The sequence below is a fragment of the Parus major genome, chromosome Z (genome assembly GCF_001522545.3).
Source record: "Parus major isolate Abel chromosome Z, Parus_major1.1, whole genome shotgun sequence".
In the NCBI taxonomy this organism is placed as follows: domain Eukaryota; kingdom Metazoa; phylum Chordata; class Aves; order Passeriformes; family Paridae; genus Parus; species Parus major.
In genome coordinates this window covers 6,582,619-6,597,414 of record NC_031799.1, presented here as the reverse complement: position 1 = coordinate 6,597,414, position 14,796 = coordinate 6,582,619, and the positions used below count along the sequence as shown (strand labels likewise).

General features: G+C 44.4%; 1 protein-coding gene across 16 annotated transcripts in view; it reads right to left on the bottom strand.

Moving 5' to 3' along the window:
- The window catches only part of CELF4 (CUGBP Elav-like family member 4), a 705,470-nt gene that overhangs the window by 75,090 nt on the left and 615,584 nt on the right, over positions 1–14,796 (bottom strand). For all 16 annotated transcript variants that reach the window (XM_015653356.1, XM_015653359.1, XM_015653357.3 and 13 more), the window contains exon 6: positions 4,385–4,528. In XM_015653356.1, coding sequence (XP_015508842.1) covers positions 4,385–4,528 — 144 coding nt within the window. The remainder of the gene's footprint in view (positions 1–4,384; positions 4,529–14,796) is intronic.

Below are 14,796 nucleotides of genomic sequence, written 5' to 3'. Positions count from 1 at the left end.
GGGATTTACTGAGAAAGGACTTGTTCCAGGCCAGAAAACAAATGCTAGCATTGCCTGTGTTGTCTCTGTCTGTTTTTATACACTAACTCTGTGCCTATCCCCTGCTGCAGGATGCAATCAGTCCCCTGGCTGGAGTTTGGCCAGAAGACTGTGGCTAACAGTCCCACCCCATTTTTTATGCAAACTTGATTTATGACTTTGATCTTATCTTAAATAATTTAAAAATTAAATAATTTATACTGTATCTGTCACTTTCCAAGGCTCCTTCCTTTGTTCTTGCTTTACTCTTCTGCATTTTCCGATCTCCCTCGTCCTTTTTTGATCTGTGCACGTTTCCTTTCTGCATGGTGAGGCATCACTGACGTGAGACAGGCACTACACACTCCTTGCCCCTTTTCTTCACAGAAAGACCTGCAGGAGCTGTAGCTTATTTGTGCCAGGACTATGCTACCACCATTCACAGGCTGTTTTGATTGTCACTGCTTGTGATTTTGGGCTTGGCCACCCTAAGTAGATGTGCTGTGCTCTGTGAGGTGGAGAGTGTGCCTGCAGGTTCTTGCTAGGCTGGCAGCAAATCAAAGGTGGTGCCAGGCAGCATCACTCTCCTTCTCTCCAGGCTGAGTCCAGATCTATACCTCAACCTGGCCTTAGACTGCAGAAACAGCTGTCAGTACCCAGCGGATGTAGATCCACAGTAACCTGACAATGAAAAGGGCTGATGCCCTGTACACTTCTGAAATAAAATAAATAATTGCTCCATAAATGGAGAAGTTAAATGAGTATGGGAAGATATTGCAGAAGAGAAAAAAGCTAAAACAATCAAAAAACCCACCCTGAAATAAATTAGAGTAGGGGCTCTGGGAGCTTTTGGAAGCTATGAAATCTGACTTGCCTTGAGCTGCATACAAAAGAGGTGAGGTAGGTCTGATGTGACTTTCTGTGCCTCTGAAACAGCACACAGAGCCAGTGCCAAGCTTTGTCTGGTCTGTTTGAAGGTGGCACATGAGGAGGGGATAGAAAACCACACACAGTGGAGAACTCCCTTTGCTTCCTCATTTTTTTGCCTCCGTGTCTGAGGCCAGATGGCTGCTGAACCCCAGGACTGGTTGCTGGGCTGATGTGAAACTGCTATCAAGGTTAAAGTTGTTTAAGTTGAGGCTGAGGGTATTGGCAAAGTGCAGCAGCAGGGAGAGCTGTGGAATGGCCATTTGCTGGGCTGTAAGGGAGGTAACTTGGAGAGAGGCTGGGGTCAAAATCTGTCCTGATAGCAACACTAAAGTTTATCTGTCAAACTCTGATGATCTGAGACCCTTGCTGCTTCTCCTCAGTGGTGCTGCTGGGTTGGCAAATCCATGGCTGCCCACCAATCTATCAAACAGCCACACCATGGGGGTTTCTGCTGCACTGACCACCTTGGTGCACCAAGACCTTTTTGGGAGCTAATCCAGTCAGAGTAATATGCAAGATGCTTCTCTGGGGGAAATTCAGCAAGAAACTGCAGCAACAGGGTCCTTAGCATCCTGTTCCATGGGAAAAGACCTTTAGAAACTATTGAAAAACCATTGTCATTGGATTGCATGGGAATTCTTATATAGAGACATCAGTCTGGTTTGGATTACTGGGGGATAGCTGGGGGGACAGGCTATCAGTAAGAATCAGAGAGCCTGATGTCTCATGCTTGTGTTGCCTTACTATTAAGCACTGAGGCAATTCTTACACTTATGTGACTGCCATACCAGTCTGAGAAAGCTCATGGAGAGACAGTAAAAGAGATCTGTGTCCCCAAGGGAGAAAACAAATAAATAAATCTGATCATCAGGTTTATTTGTACATAAGGAAACAAGACCAGGGGGGTCAAACAATTAAACCAATGTCACAAGAGCTGCTGGTGGCAGCGGCATCACCCATTGTGACAGTCCTGCTCCTGATATTTCACCTTCCCTCCTCTGGACTTGTCTTAGCTCTTCAACTTCAGGCTGAATAAAACTGCTGTCTCCCTATCCCTCTCCCCTATCGATTCCTCCATATCCTGCTGGCATTTGCGAGGTGCCAATCACCCTGATATCTGAGAGCCAGCAGTCCGAGCTGGATTAATCGGGACCGAGGCAACGTCACAGAGCCTCGACGTTCCCCTCCTTCCCTTTCATGTGAGACTGTGAGATGGAGCAGATAGGGAGCCTGATTGAGAGACAGCATCTGAGCACGCTCTGGGTGTACAGGCGCCACACAGAAATGTGATCCCATCATTTAGACAGCTCTGAAGTCCCCAGGGTAATTGGTGTCACCAGCTTGTCATATCCGATGGGTCAAGATCTAAAACTTATTCTCTCCCCCTTATTAGCATTTTTATCAGAAAAATAAAAAAAGAGTATGGGTCCAATTCTGCTTTCACAGAAATCAATATGAAAAATATCCATTTGTTTCAAGAGGATGGGAGAAGACCAGAAATTGTTTTTCCTCTTCCTTCCACCCTGATTCTTCACCTGCTCTCATAATTCACCTGTATTATCTGGTGAGAAACAGGAAACTTTTGTGGTGTAAAGGTGCAGACTGCATCCTCTCATATCAGTATAAACCTTGTCTGGAAATCAGAAGAGATACTCTACATTAAAAATAATGTGAGAAGAGTTTTTAGACCAGAACATCAGGACAATAGTGTCCTTACCATCTCTCCAGATGTCTGACCAATGTCTGTAGAGTAACACTGAAACCACTTTTCCTGCCTGACAGCCTCAGCAAATGCTTGTCCCAATCTGTCTGTGGTTTTTCTCCTGTTAGTGCCTCTGGTACATGGGGGCAAAGGTGCTACATCCCTCTGGCCGTCTGCTGGCCACTGACCTTGGCTCATTTGGGATTTACTATTTCTTTTCCTCTTCCTGCAGCCTTCCCTGGCCAGGGAGAGTGTTAAACACAGCCAGGCTGAGGAGGAAATAGCTCTTCTATAATGTGAGGAGGGAAGCCGAGCACAAAGGATGAGACAGAGATTGACTTTGACTAGGAGTGAAAACACAGATAGAAAAATGGAAGTAAAAATAGAATTTTTCCAGAGGAGGGAGAATAAAAACTCCAGAAGTACACCAAGAGGTGCAGCTAGAAGGAGAGGACGAACTTCAGTGGATCTCTACACTGCATCCTCACAGCTTGGCATGGCTCACACAAGGGGTAGGCCAGGTTGTACCAAATGTTTAGTGAGGCACAGGACTATCAGAGAAGAACAGAAATGTCAAGACCTTCAAATTAAAAAGAGAACATGATGATGTGATGAGAAATACTTGGTGCCAACACATGACAAAGAAACGGTCAAGGAAGAAAGGAAAACCTTGTGGTCATTGCACTGGAAAGATTATTGGCACAGTAGAATGTTGTTCTGAGCTGGCCCTGTATTCCTGAGGCAAGGTTTGGGTCTCCCATCCAGGATGACTCTACTCTGGACTCTGGACACTGGACACAACTACTTTGTGTTCAACTGGACTTCCCTCCTGTGCATGAATCATGCAGAGGGCCACTTTTTGTCATCAAATAGATGAAGCACCTATTTACACTGTCACTGCCTGAAAATCTGCTTCAGAGAAAGCAGCCAAAGTCACTGGGCAGTATTGTGTCTGCTTGCTGCAGGCATCACCTCCACCTTCCTCCAAAATACCTGGCAGAAAGTCAAAGTTACCTGAGCCTGGTCTTTTCTTGCAGATCTTTGTTAATTTTAGCCTAAGGAAAGAAGTAATTCCAGAGGCATCCATTTCACAACATCATCAAGAGCCCAGCCCCCTGTACAGTCACACCTTCTCAGATTTGGTATATCCACAGGAACCCTGAAGTTAACACAACAGGATTTTTTCCCAGTGTGCTTCAATCGTACTCTTTGTGGCAGCAGGACTGTGTATGGGCATATGTCCGTGTGCACATTTTATTGTTGTCTATCATGCTCTGTGAATCTAAAAGCACTCCTCTCAGCAGCTGCTGTTTCATCCTGTGGTCACTCCAAAGGTACCCACTGCGATACAAGGTGCAGCAGGGTCGTGGTGACTTGGGGCAGAGAAGTGGGATAAACTGAGCAGGTTAATTTTATCTAAATCCTCAAAATGTAGTTGTGCTTTTGTTAGGCAACAGTGGCTTAGCCCCCATAGTAAGTGTTTTGCATGGGTCCACACATGACCAAAAATTACTTCTAGAACTGTCTATGGCACCTTGGAGACACCTGGGAGATTCCCAGAGTCTACCCTGGATGGCATGGATAATTTTCACTCCCATCATGTCACCAGATTAACAGATATGCCACTGCTTCCTCTTCTGCTCCATTTCTTTGTCCGCTCCCAGGAGTTTTTGCGGATTTCCAGGTGATACTCCCCCTCCCATGAGCACACAGAGAGATGGTGTCTATACTTACTGCCTGTGCATAGGCGCCATAAGCTCCAAACTGGATGGCCATGGGGTTGAACATGCCCATTTGTCCCGCCATTTGCTGCATGCGCCTCATCGTACGCTCCTTGTCCGTGTCCGCAAACTTCACCACCAGGCTGGAAGAGGCTCCCTGAAGCACAGGAAACAAAAGGAGACACACAGGGAATGAGCCTGATGCACACCAGCTCATCAATCCATACATCTAACACATATTTGGTAGAATGGGATCCAGGGGCTGATGTTTTCCATGCTACCTATCAGGCTGTGAATTTTGACCCTTGCAAGAGGGTGAGAGCATCAGGAAGTAAATGACCTTAGAGGGTAAATGCCAGCAGCCTGGCTCCTAATTTCCTCCAAAATTCAAGCTTCTAGGATGTAATTTACACTCTCTCTGCAAAAGTTGTTGCCTTATTCTTTGAATCTCCAAGCCCAGAATGTTGTCCCTGTCAGAGGACAAAGATCTGGACACAACACAGCAAAATGTAGGAGGTTTTGCTGCATGAATGTGGTAGGATTTGTGGACTGATCTGTTTATGTGAAATGTGTGAGGTCTCTGCATTTCAGACCTCTGAAGTGGGTCACCCTTTCACAATGCTGTGTCTTGTATCCCCCAGGTCCAGTGAGAAATTCCTGCCCAGCTTTGGAGATAGGAGTCAGTATGCTGGGCAGGGTGTACGTGTCACCATGAAAACAGCATCTCTTCAGCACTGATAAATTAAGGGAGCAAAAGTAGTGCTGGATGGACCTGAGCTTCCTCTCCACAAAGAGTAGGAAATAGAGGCTACCATGAAAGAGCCCACACATTTGCAGGAAAGATTTAAAATATTAGGATTATGTCTGCAGTCACCACCAGTGCAGAGCTACAGATGATCATCAGATCTGCCTGCAGAAATCTGTAAAAAATGTAGTGCTTTTGGGAATGAAAGAAATCCCTCTCCTTCTCAAAAACAGATGAAAGGTCAGTAGCTACAATGCTTAAATTTCTGATAGGAGGCAGAGATGAGAAGAAATAGATCTACTTAGGAAGGTGTTTTCTGGTCTGACTCCAAGGAAGTCCTAACTTCACAAGTTGGTTGCCTCCCCGGGGATGGTGGAGGTGTAGTGGAGGGACAATCTGGCTGCAGCCCTGACAGCAGTGGACAGTTGTCCTGGGAGCTGGGCTGCCACCCAGCCTGGGAAGATGGGCATATGGGCTGTCAGGACACTGACAAAGAGCAGCTGAAATAATTGTGCTCCCATAGCTTCTGTTTTGACAAGCTGGTATTCACCAGTAGAAATAGAGTCAGTGGGGAAATGACCAGCTCAGTGTCTGACTGTGGCAGCAGAGGAAGAGCAGCTCCATACCAGAGGATCTGAACTGTTGCAGGACCCTTGATTTCCTAGAAGAGGAGGAATTTTCTGGGATGGCAGAAGAAAAATATTATTAACTGGCTTACACATACCCCCATGTACCTGTAACCAGAAAAAAATAGTCTAAGTGAAAGCAGAATTGCTCTGCTACAAATTGTGAAGAGTGTAGTGAACCACAGCTATAGATGTACATATATATAAGGCTAAGCTATACATATTCAATAGCCTCTTCAGATCCTCAGTTATGAATAAAGACTTGAGGAATTAACCTGCCAAAAAAAGACCCCAACAATCTAACACCACACAATGAGCGATGTTCCCTTGGATTAGCAATCTGTTGTGGGAGAAAGTGATTTTCATTGGCAAAGAATCTTTCTTTTTGACCTGTTAGTCTCTCTCTAATAAATCTATAACCCACTCACACAATGTGGTGAAGAGCAAGGTTTTGAAAGAAGTGCTTCAGGAAAACAAAGGGATGCAGAGATGAATGCTCCATTCAAAGACAGAGAGCAATCTTCAGCACTTATTATAAAAACAAAACAGAAGGGGGAGTGGAAGAGAGGAGAGAAAAAAAACCTGTAGCCAAATTTCCCCTGCATTTCTGTTGAAGGCTGGGTGACTTTTAATTTTTCTTTAGATCACATGATGCAGATATTGATCCTTCCCCAAATCACACTCTTAATTGCAGCTCATCGACAAATGAATATTTTAATGCATACATTTCCTGCTAATTATCACCTGGACCAGTTCTTAATTAGATTTCAACACTCATTTAATTAACCCTGATCCAAGAGACTGTTTGGTAACTTGCATCTAATGATTTAAACCTATTTGCAGCTGTATTGGAGGGAGGCACTGGTCCACAGCAGATTGGGCTGTTCAGAGCTGCTGTTGTGGTTTGCAGAGCAGAGCCTGCATCATGATGGGCACAATGCAGAATGGAGGATTTTGAAACTGAGTAAGGTGAGAGTGTATTCATCTCTGCAGAAGGAGTTTTGAAGATGTGACCTGCTCTTGTGAGCATGACAGAGAAGTGTAAATAAGTCGATGTCTTCTTCCTTCTCCTTTTCTTTTGATCTCTATTTGCCCTGTAAGTCTTATGGCCAGAAAACTGCCTCAGGCATTTGGCTGATGCCTCACACTGTTGAAAACCAAGCTATTATTGTAGATGGCATCATGAAAACATGGGTAACTTCCACATGAAGTGCTTGCCCCTGGAGTGTTCTTCCCTTCTGATGTGAGTCATAGTGACTGCACAGCAGCTGTTTGACCCAATGGGATCTCATCTTGCCTCCTGAGAGATGTTTTTCTGGGCTGCCTGTCGCAGCAGGACTTCAGGCCTCTTTGAACATTGCTATCATATACACAGGGCAGAAAGGCCATTGGCAAATAGATGCAAGCTAGGCCACACACTACAAAGAAAAAAGAGAAAAAGAAGAGGTTTTTCTAAGAATTCTCTGCAATGAGATGTGCACATAAACAGTTAAGTATGTGTAGCCAGTAGAGATGCTGCATTGCTGAATATGAAGACTGACCTTGGGATTGATGCTTTCAGTATGTGGTTCCTCATGTGCAGCTCTTTCATGTGGCCCAAAGGAAATCAGGCAATAAACTGTATCAGATCAGCCAGTGCAGGACTTTTAACAGTGGAGCCAAATATTGGTGTTCATATACAGCAGAACAAGGCTACTTTCTACTCCAGTGACTTCTTCTGATCCACTGGATAATGGTAGAAATGCCCCAGAATGGGCCAGATTTTCCATAGGGTAAAAATGCTGCAGCCCTTCATCTGAACTATTTATTGCTTCCACGAGGAGTTAAACTGTGGCATAAATCAGCTGTTGTCTGCTGACAAAGCCAATAGGTCCTGTCTGCTCTGTCATTTACCAGTAATACATAACCTCCTTGCTTTCTCTGGTTTTTGGACTGGACCTCATATTTTGCCAAACCTCATGAGAGTTACACTGGATAAGTCAATAACGTTTGAAATGTACTTCTGCATTTTTTGTAGGAAAGGCCCTGTCCATTTCTCTACCCTGCAGACCCACAGTTAGAGGATGCTATCACGAAAGTGAGCATTCCTGCTGGTGCCTCTGCAATAGGCTGCTTGCAATTGGAATTTATCTCCTTTCCCATCAAACCAACCTCCTTTTTCAAGTGCTTTGATATCTACTGATGAAAAGAATGATAAGGGCTACGTATTATTATGCTTCTCCTATTCTCTCTTGGGCCAGCAAGTCTACTTAATATGACTATCTTTCTTCCCATCCCCCTCCCACGGATGGTAATGAATTGCTCCCCTTAGTCAGCAGAGTCAGGTACTCTCTAGGTTGGTGGGGCAAGGGAAAAGATGGAGGAGAAATCACTCTGCACCACACTCACTTTGTAATCCCTAATCAGAGTCCTCTGTGAGAAAAACTAATTTCCCAGCCTGTCTTGATGTGTGAAATAAAGTCATTCTTGAAAACAGGAGCTTGACAGGTCGCTTGTGAAATTTCATATTCAGCTAAAAATAAAATATCCATCCATTGATATTTCATTTAAAGGCAAAGGAAAACAAATCTATTGCCTGGTTGCTGGAACTTTTTTCCCATTAGATATAGTCTTCCAAATGGAGTGTATACACAAATTAAGTAAAAGTGTTTCAGGAGGCCAAACATTACTGTCTGGCAGCAGGGAAAGATCACAGAAACAACTAGGATGGAAAAGACCTTTGAGATAATTGAGTCCAACCTATGACCTAACACCACTGTGTCCACCAGACCGTGGCACTGAGTGCCCCATTCAGTCTTTTCTTTAACACCTCCAGGAATTGCGACTCTACCACCTCCCTGGGCAGCCCATTCCAATGCTCAATCACCCTTTCTGTGAAGAAATCCCTCCTAATGTCTACCCCAAACCTTGCCTGGAGCAGCTTAAGACTGTGTCCTCTTGTTCTATTGCCTGGGAGAAGAAACTGACCCTCACTTGGCTACAGCCTCCTATCAGGGAGTTGTAGAGAATGATGTAGAGGTTCCCCCTGAGCCTCCTCTTCTCCAGGCTGAACAACCCCAGGTTTCTCAGACACTCCTCACAGGACTTATGCTATCCTTCACCAGCTTCAGTGACCCTTTCTGGACACACTCCAGCACCTCAATGTCCTTCCTAAACTGGGGGCCCAGAACTGGACACAGTATTTAAGGTGGAGCCTTCCCAGTGCCAAGTACAGGGGAAGAATGACTTCCCTGGTCCTGCTGGCCACACCATTCCTGATACAGGCCAAGATACCACTGGCCTTCTTGGCCACCTGGGCACACTGCTGGCTCATGTTCAGTTAGCTGTCAACCAGCACCTCCACATCCCTTTCTGTCTGGCCGCTGTCCAGTGACTGTCTCCAGCCTGCAGGAGGATGTTATAGCCAAAGTGCAGGACTCAGGACTCAATCCATTGCTGGATTCAGCCCATCTACCCAGCCTGTTGAGGTCCCTCTGAAGAGCACTCCTACCCTTCTACACACCTCCAGGACTTGGTGTCACCTGCACATTTGCTGATGGTGGACACAACCCCCTTATCCAGATCATTAATAAAACAGGACTGGCCCCAGCACAGACCCCTGAGGGACACCACTGGTCACAGGCCCCCAGCTGGATGCAGCACTGTTCACCACCACTCTCTGGGCTCGGCCATCCAGACAGTTCCTAACCCAGCAAAGAGTGCTCCTGTCCAAGCCAAGGGCTGCAGCTTTTCCAGGAGGATGCTGTGGGAGACAGTGCCAAAGGCCTTGCTGAGGTCCAAACAGACAACATCCACAGCCTTTTCCTCATCCACCAGATGGGCCATCTGGTCATCAGAGGAGATCAGCTTGGTCAAGCAGGACCTGTGCCCCTAAACCTGTGCTGCCTGGGTCTCATCCCTTGGCCGTCTTGTAGGTGCCATGTGATGGCACTCAAGATGATCTGATCCATAACCTCGCTGGGGACCAAGGTCAGGCTAGCAGGCCTGTGTTTTCCTAGACCCTTCTTCCAGACTTTCTGATGGATGCATGTCACATTGGCACCTCCAGTCATCTGGGATCTCCCCAGTGAGCCAGGACTGATGATAAATGATGGAGAGTGGCTGGGTGAGCTCTTCTGCCTCCCTCATCACTTTAGGATGGAACCCATCCGGTTCCAGAGACTTGTGAGCACCTAGGTGGCTCAGAAGGTCTCTTACTGCTTCTGCTTGGATTACAGGGGAGCTGTTCTGCCTCTTATCCCTGTCTACTAACTCAGGTGTCCAATTGCTTCTCCCTGGAATATTCTAGCAATATTCTTAGCAAAAGTTCTGTGAAGGTCTGGCCTTGAATATATGCCTGAATTTTCATTTCCTGCCAGCCCTATAAATCTGCTCTGATTCAGTAGGTTACTAATCTCCACAGATGGTTAGACACCTTTTTCCTTCAAAACTGATGAATCTGAGTCTAATTTGCCAAAGTCATTAAATTGTGTTTCACTTTAAGCTTAGGGAATCTCCTGCTGGAGGCAAATATACATTTAAGTACTTTAACATAAGGAAGTCTTATGTAGGTAGACCTTTACATCTTCGTTAGCTCAAATGGAGCCAGGTAAAAGTTCTGGGTAAAAAATATTTAAAAGAAAATTGTTGCATTAAAGTTCCAGTGACTAAAGCTCTTGAGTATAAGAAATCTGAATGTGCAGATCCTACAAAATACCTTCCAAAATGTCAGCCATGAACACAAAGATGCTTAAATGAGTAGGTGCTGCTGGATGCTCCTCTTATGGGCAATGACTGTATTCCTAAGTGTCACCACAGAAATGGGTTTGCTTTTGGTGAAAATTTTGTCTTAGCACTCCCCTCATGACTACGAAGTAGAGCTGGGAGGATGCTGACCTTCAGCAAGACAATCAGGGTAATATTTCCATGATCCTTGATGTTAAGGCCCAAAAGCCAAAGGAGGATTTATTTGCTTTGGGCTCTGTCATCTCAGGCCATTTGGCATGATGTCCCCAAAGTTTGAAAACAAATTTGGAGTTTTTTTGGAACTGCCTATGCAGCTCTATTGAAAAGAGGGCTGCTGAATTAGATGGTGGGGTTTGACCCCAACCTGGGATTTTAGGCAGGCAAAAAAGAAACTACTGTCCAATTAAACTGCAGAGCAGTGGGAATTTCAGCTAGGCAGAAATGTAATTACCCAGGTTGGAAGGTGACCAAAAGACCAGGACTAACATCCCTCCCATCTTGTGAAATATGTTATTTTTCTGCACTTAGGGCTTCAATTTCATGTCTCATCCGAAAGATGAGTAGGACAGCAGTCACTAGGAGCTATTTCCACTGTACAGTCCTGGGAGCTGGCTTAGACACTCTTGAGAGTGACAGAGATGGAGAGAGGAAAGGAGGCATTCATCCAGGACTGTAGTGATGGACCCTTTGATAATGCTGCTCCCTCAGTAGAGAAGATTCTTCATGCAATGTCTAAGCAGAGAGAGTTGCTGCAGGTACTTCCCTTCACAGGTCTCCGGAGCTGATAATTTATTTGGAGTGGTAGCTTGATTTAGGTTTTATTTGCCCATACACTACTTACCAGGTGTCTCTCAGAGCTAAAGTTATTGCTTTCCACAGGGCAACAAAATCATTGAGTCCTGGTGTCACTGTACCCAATTCTAATTAGGAAAAACTCAATATATAACCCAGGTGTTAGTATGCCTCTCGAATCAAAGCCAGATATCTGAAAAACCTAAAAGCAGAGTTCTTCAAGCACTTCTGCATTTTTCAGCTCAGTCCATGAATGATAAAAATCCTCACAAAATCATACACCTTCTATAAGGCATAATAAAGTGGGAGGTATTCTTACACCAACAGACTAGAAAGTCTTTCCTGATATTTAGGACTGAGAAAGCAGTAAATAATTATTTATTTTTTTTAATATTTGAAGAAAAACATAAAATCCAGAATCTAAAAGAAAATGTTGTATATTTCCCCTTTCTAATAAGAGCAAGTGATAAGATTAAGTATGTTTAGTTCCATTTTAACTAAAAATAGACTTCTCTGTAAAATATCCTTACATTAAAAAAAAAGAAAAAAAGAAAAGAAAGAAGAAAAAAGTTATTATTACTTATTACTATTAAGACCACATTGAGTAGTTGCATTCTAGTGCCCTTTGAATGATCTTTCCTTTCAGTTAAACAACTGAGAATTAAAATAAGAAAAGTAGAATTATTCCAGGATCATAAAGTGAATTGATTATTGTCAAAGCAAAGCAGCATCTCAACGAGGTATGGAGATCCTGATGCTTCAGGACTCTGCTCACAAGAGCTCCTCACCTCTTTGGTGGCACGGGAGGAGGACATGAACAGTTTATGATGGCTTGGGAATAAAAGAAGAGATGGACCAGAAAAACTTTAAAGGTTGCTTCCAACCCAAACTTTTCTATGATTCCATGCTAATTGAGAAAATATTCTTCTTTCAGGGAGGTGTCACCCTAACTTTAATACAGAGAAACAGATGGTCAGCTGAAGCTATGAAAGGTGTAAATTCAGTGAAGCTCTCCTGGGTTTTGGTGAAATAAGAAGTTGGTTTATGTTGAAGGATCTGCCCTTGCTGCATTCCACTCCACTAAGACTGACACATGCCACCTTCACAACCACTATTGCTGTGAGCACCAACCAGACACACCTTTGGAATGGGAAGTCAAGCATGCTCTTCATTGTGATTTCACTTGCCAGTGGACATCTGAGGCAGAGACTTTGGTGTCTGGTAGGATGCTTCACATTCATGGATTTGTGTGAGCTGCAACTGAGAGCCTTATTTGAAAGTCATTTTTTTGATTCTTTGAGGATGTTTTTGTCCTCTAAAAATTAATTTTGAACTTTGCAAAACCCATTTGGAAAATAGCTATTGCATCAGTAATGCCATGTTTTGGATAGGGATAGAATTCTACCACTTACTAAGATCTTTCTGTTTTCCTCACAAGAATGGGTGTTACCAATCCTGACCACACACCTGAGCAAGGCTGGGAAGGAGTGAATTAAAGGGAAAAAATGAGAAGCATCCAGAGTGATTTAAAGCTGATCCAGAGCCTACTTAGCTATGTAGGAAGTTCCCACTGATATAAATGAGGCTTAGATCAAAAGATACAGGAAGAGAAAAGGAGGAAGAAAGAAATGCCCCCAAAGCAAGCAGAAGAGGAAAAGACAATGCTGACATCTTTAATCCTTATTAGAGGAAGGCGGTGATGCCCAGTGGAGCTACTTCCAGTAGGGCAGGAACTCCCTTGGCAGGCAGGGATTGTTTCATGTCTCCCAGGCTGGAGGCTTATCTGTAACTCTGATATTCCAGGAAGGTCATTGCTTGTGAATTATTTTAGCCCCTCAAGTTCTAATCTCACACAGATTAGACAAGAGTTGAGTGGAGCAAGAATTGCAGGGGGTGCTGCTACCACCAGGACCTGGGCAGCTCTCAGCAGTGGCATGATCCTGTTCCCACTTTCCCATGGCCATATCCACAGCTTCTGATTTAATACCCAGCTCCCTTTGGACCTGTGAAGGGATGGGTGTGTGCCAATTCAATATTTTTTTCCCACAGTGAGGTAACGTGGCTCACAAGCAGTTATTGCTTGTATCCCGTTTGGAGGAGGTGAATGCTGTGGGACAGAGGGAGCAGAGAAGCCCAAGAAAGATGTCCTGTGATGTCTGTTATGTTCCACAAATCACTTCAGTATCCTGCTGGATGACTTTGTGGTTTTGGAGATGTAACCAGAGAAGTGAAGGCCATCTTTGGTGCCAGCATGATTCACAACCTGTGTCAGGCAGCCAGGCTGCCTGGATCTCTGTTCTGGGACACAGAAACACGATTAATTAGTTAATTTATGAAACTATGGGAGAGGCAGGGAACACAGCCTTACAATTTTACTTTTTATAGGAAAAATTAAGGGAAATTATAGCAGCAGTGGGAAACTGATGTCCCAAAGCTCATGGAATCAGCAGTCTTGGTGAAGGTGGTGAGATGGGGTCTATGGGCGTTGTTCCACTCCATCCAGAGCCCACTGCCCAATGGAAAGCAAAGATGAGCTATCAAGAGTCACTGGACTTGGTTGTAGAAATGGCTGCAAACTAATATGTAGGTATTGCATGTCCACTGCTTTTTTCATCCTAAATGACAACACACACCTTTATAAATTGTGTTTGAGTAGCATATTCAAAAAATCATTCATTACTGGAAAGAGGGCCAGGCCTGATGCTGGTGACTTATTAATGGGTTCCTAAGGGATTCCTATTTTTTAATAGAAGGAACGGATGTGCTGTGCTCTGCTGTGAGTTAAACAAGTCAGCCTCTGTGTTGCACAAAGACATTGCAAGGAATGTGTATTCTTTACAGAGTACAAGAACAACAGAAAAGAGAAAAAAAAAAGGGTCAGTCGACATCTCCATTTTCACCCACCAGCTTCTCTAACACCAATTGTGTAAAACCAGGCGTCAGCCTTCTGCATTAATTTGCACAGGTGGACTGGCAGGGATGATACCTCACTCTGCCCTAGACTTTGTGACTTTGGGCAACTAACTTTCAGTCAAACTCAGGTATGAGTCATGAAGGACACTTAGTTGCTAGAGTTTCATCAACTTTCAGCCTGGATTTCCTCTGAAAAACTCCTCTTTATGTTTCTGTGGTTATGTAAAAGAAAAGTCTAATGGATTTTCCGTTTTCTGTTTCAGTTTCAAGAAGAGGAGGCTCAAGGGGAGAACTTATGGCTCTCTATGACTACCTGAAATGAGGTTATAGAGTGGTGGGGACTGGTCTTCCCCAGTATTCCCGAGTGGAAGATGAGTGGAAATGGCCTTAAGCTGAGACAGGAGACATCCAGACTAGATATTAGAAAAAAATCACTGTTGGGGTTGTCAGGCATTGGAACAGGTTGCCCTGGTGGAGTCACCATCCCTGGAGGTGCTTTAGAAGCATCTGGATCTGAATGATGTGGTTTAGAAGTTACAAAGGTGGTGCTGGGTTGATAGTTGGACTTAAAGGTCTCTTCCAGCTTTGATGATTCTGTGATGATGTGATTCTATTACCCTGACA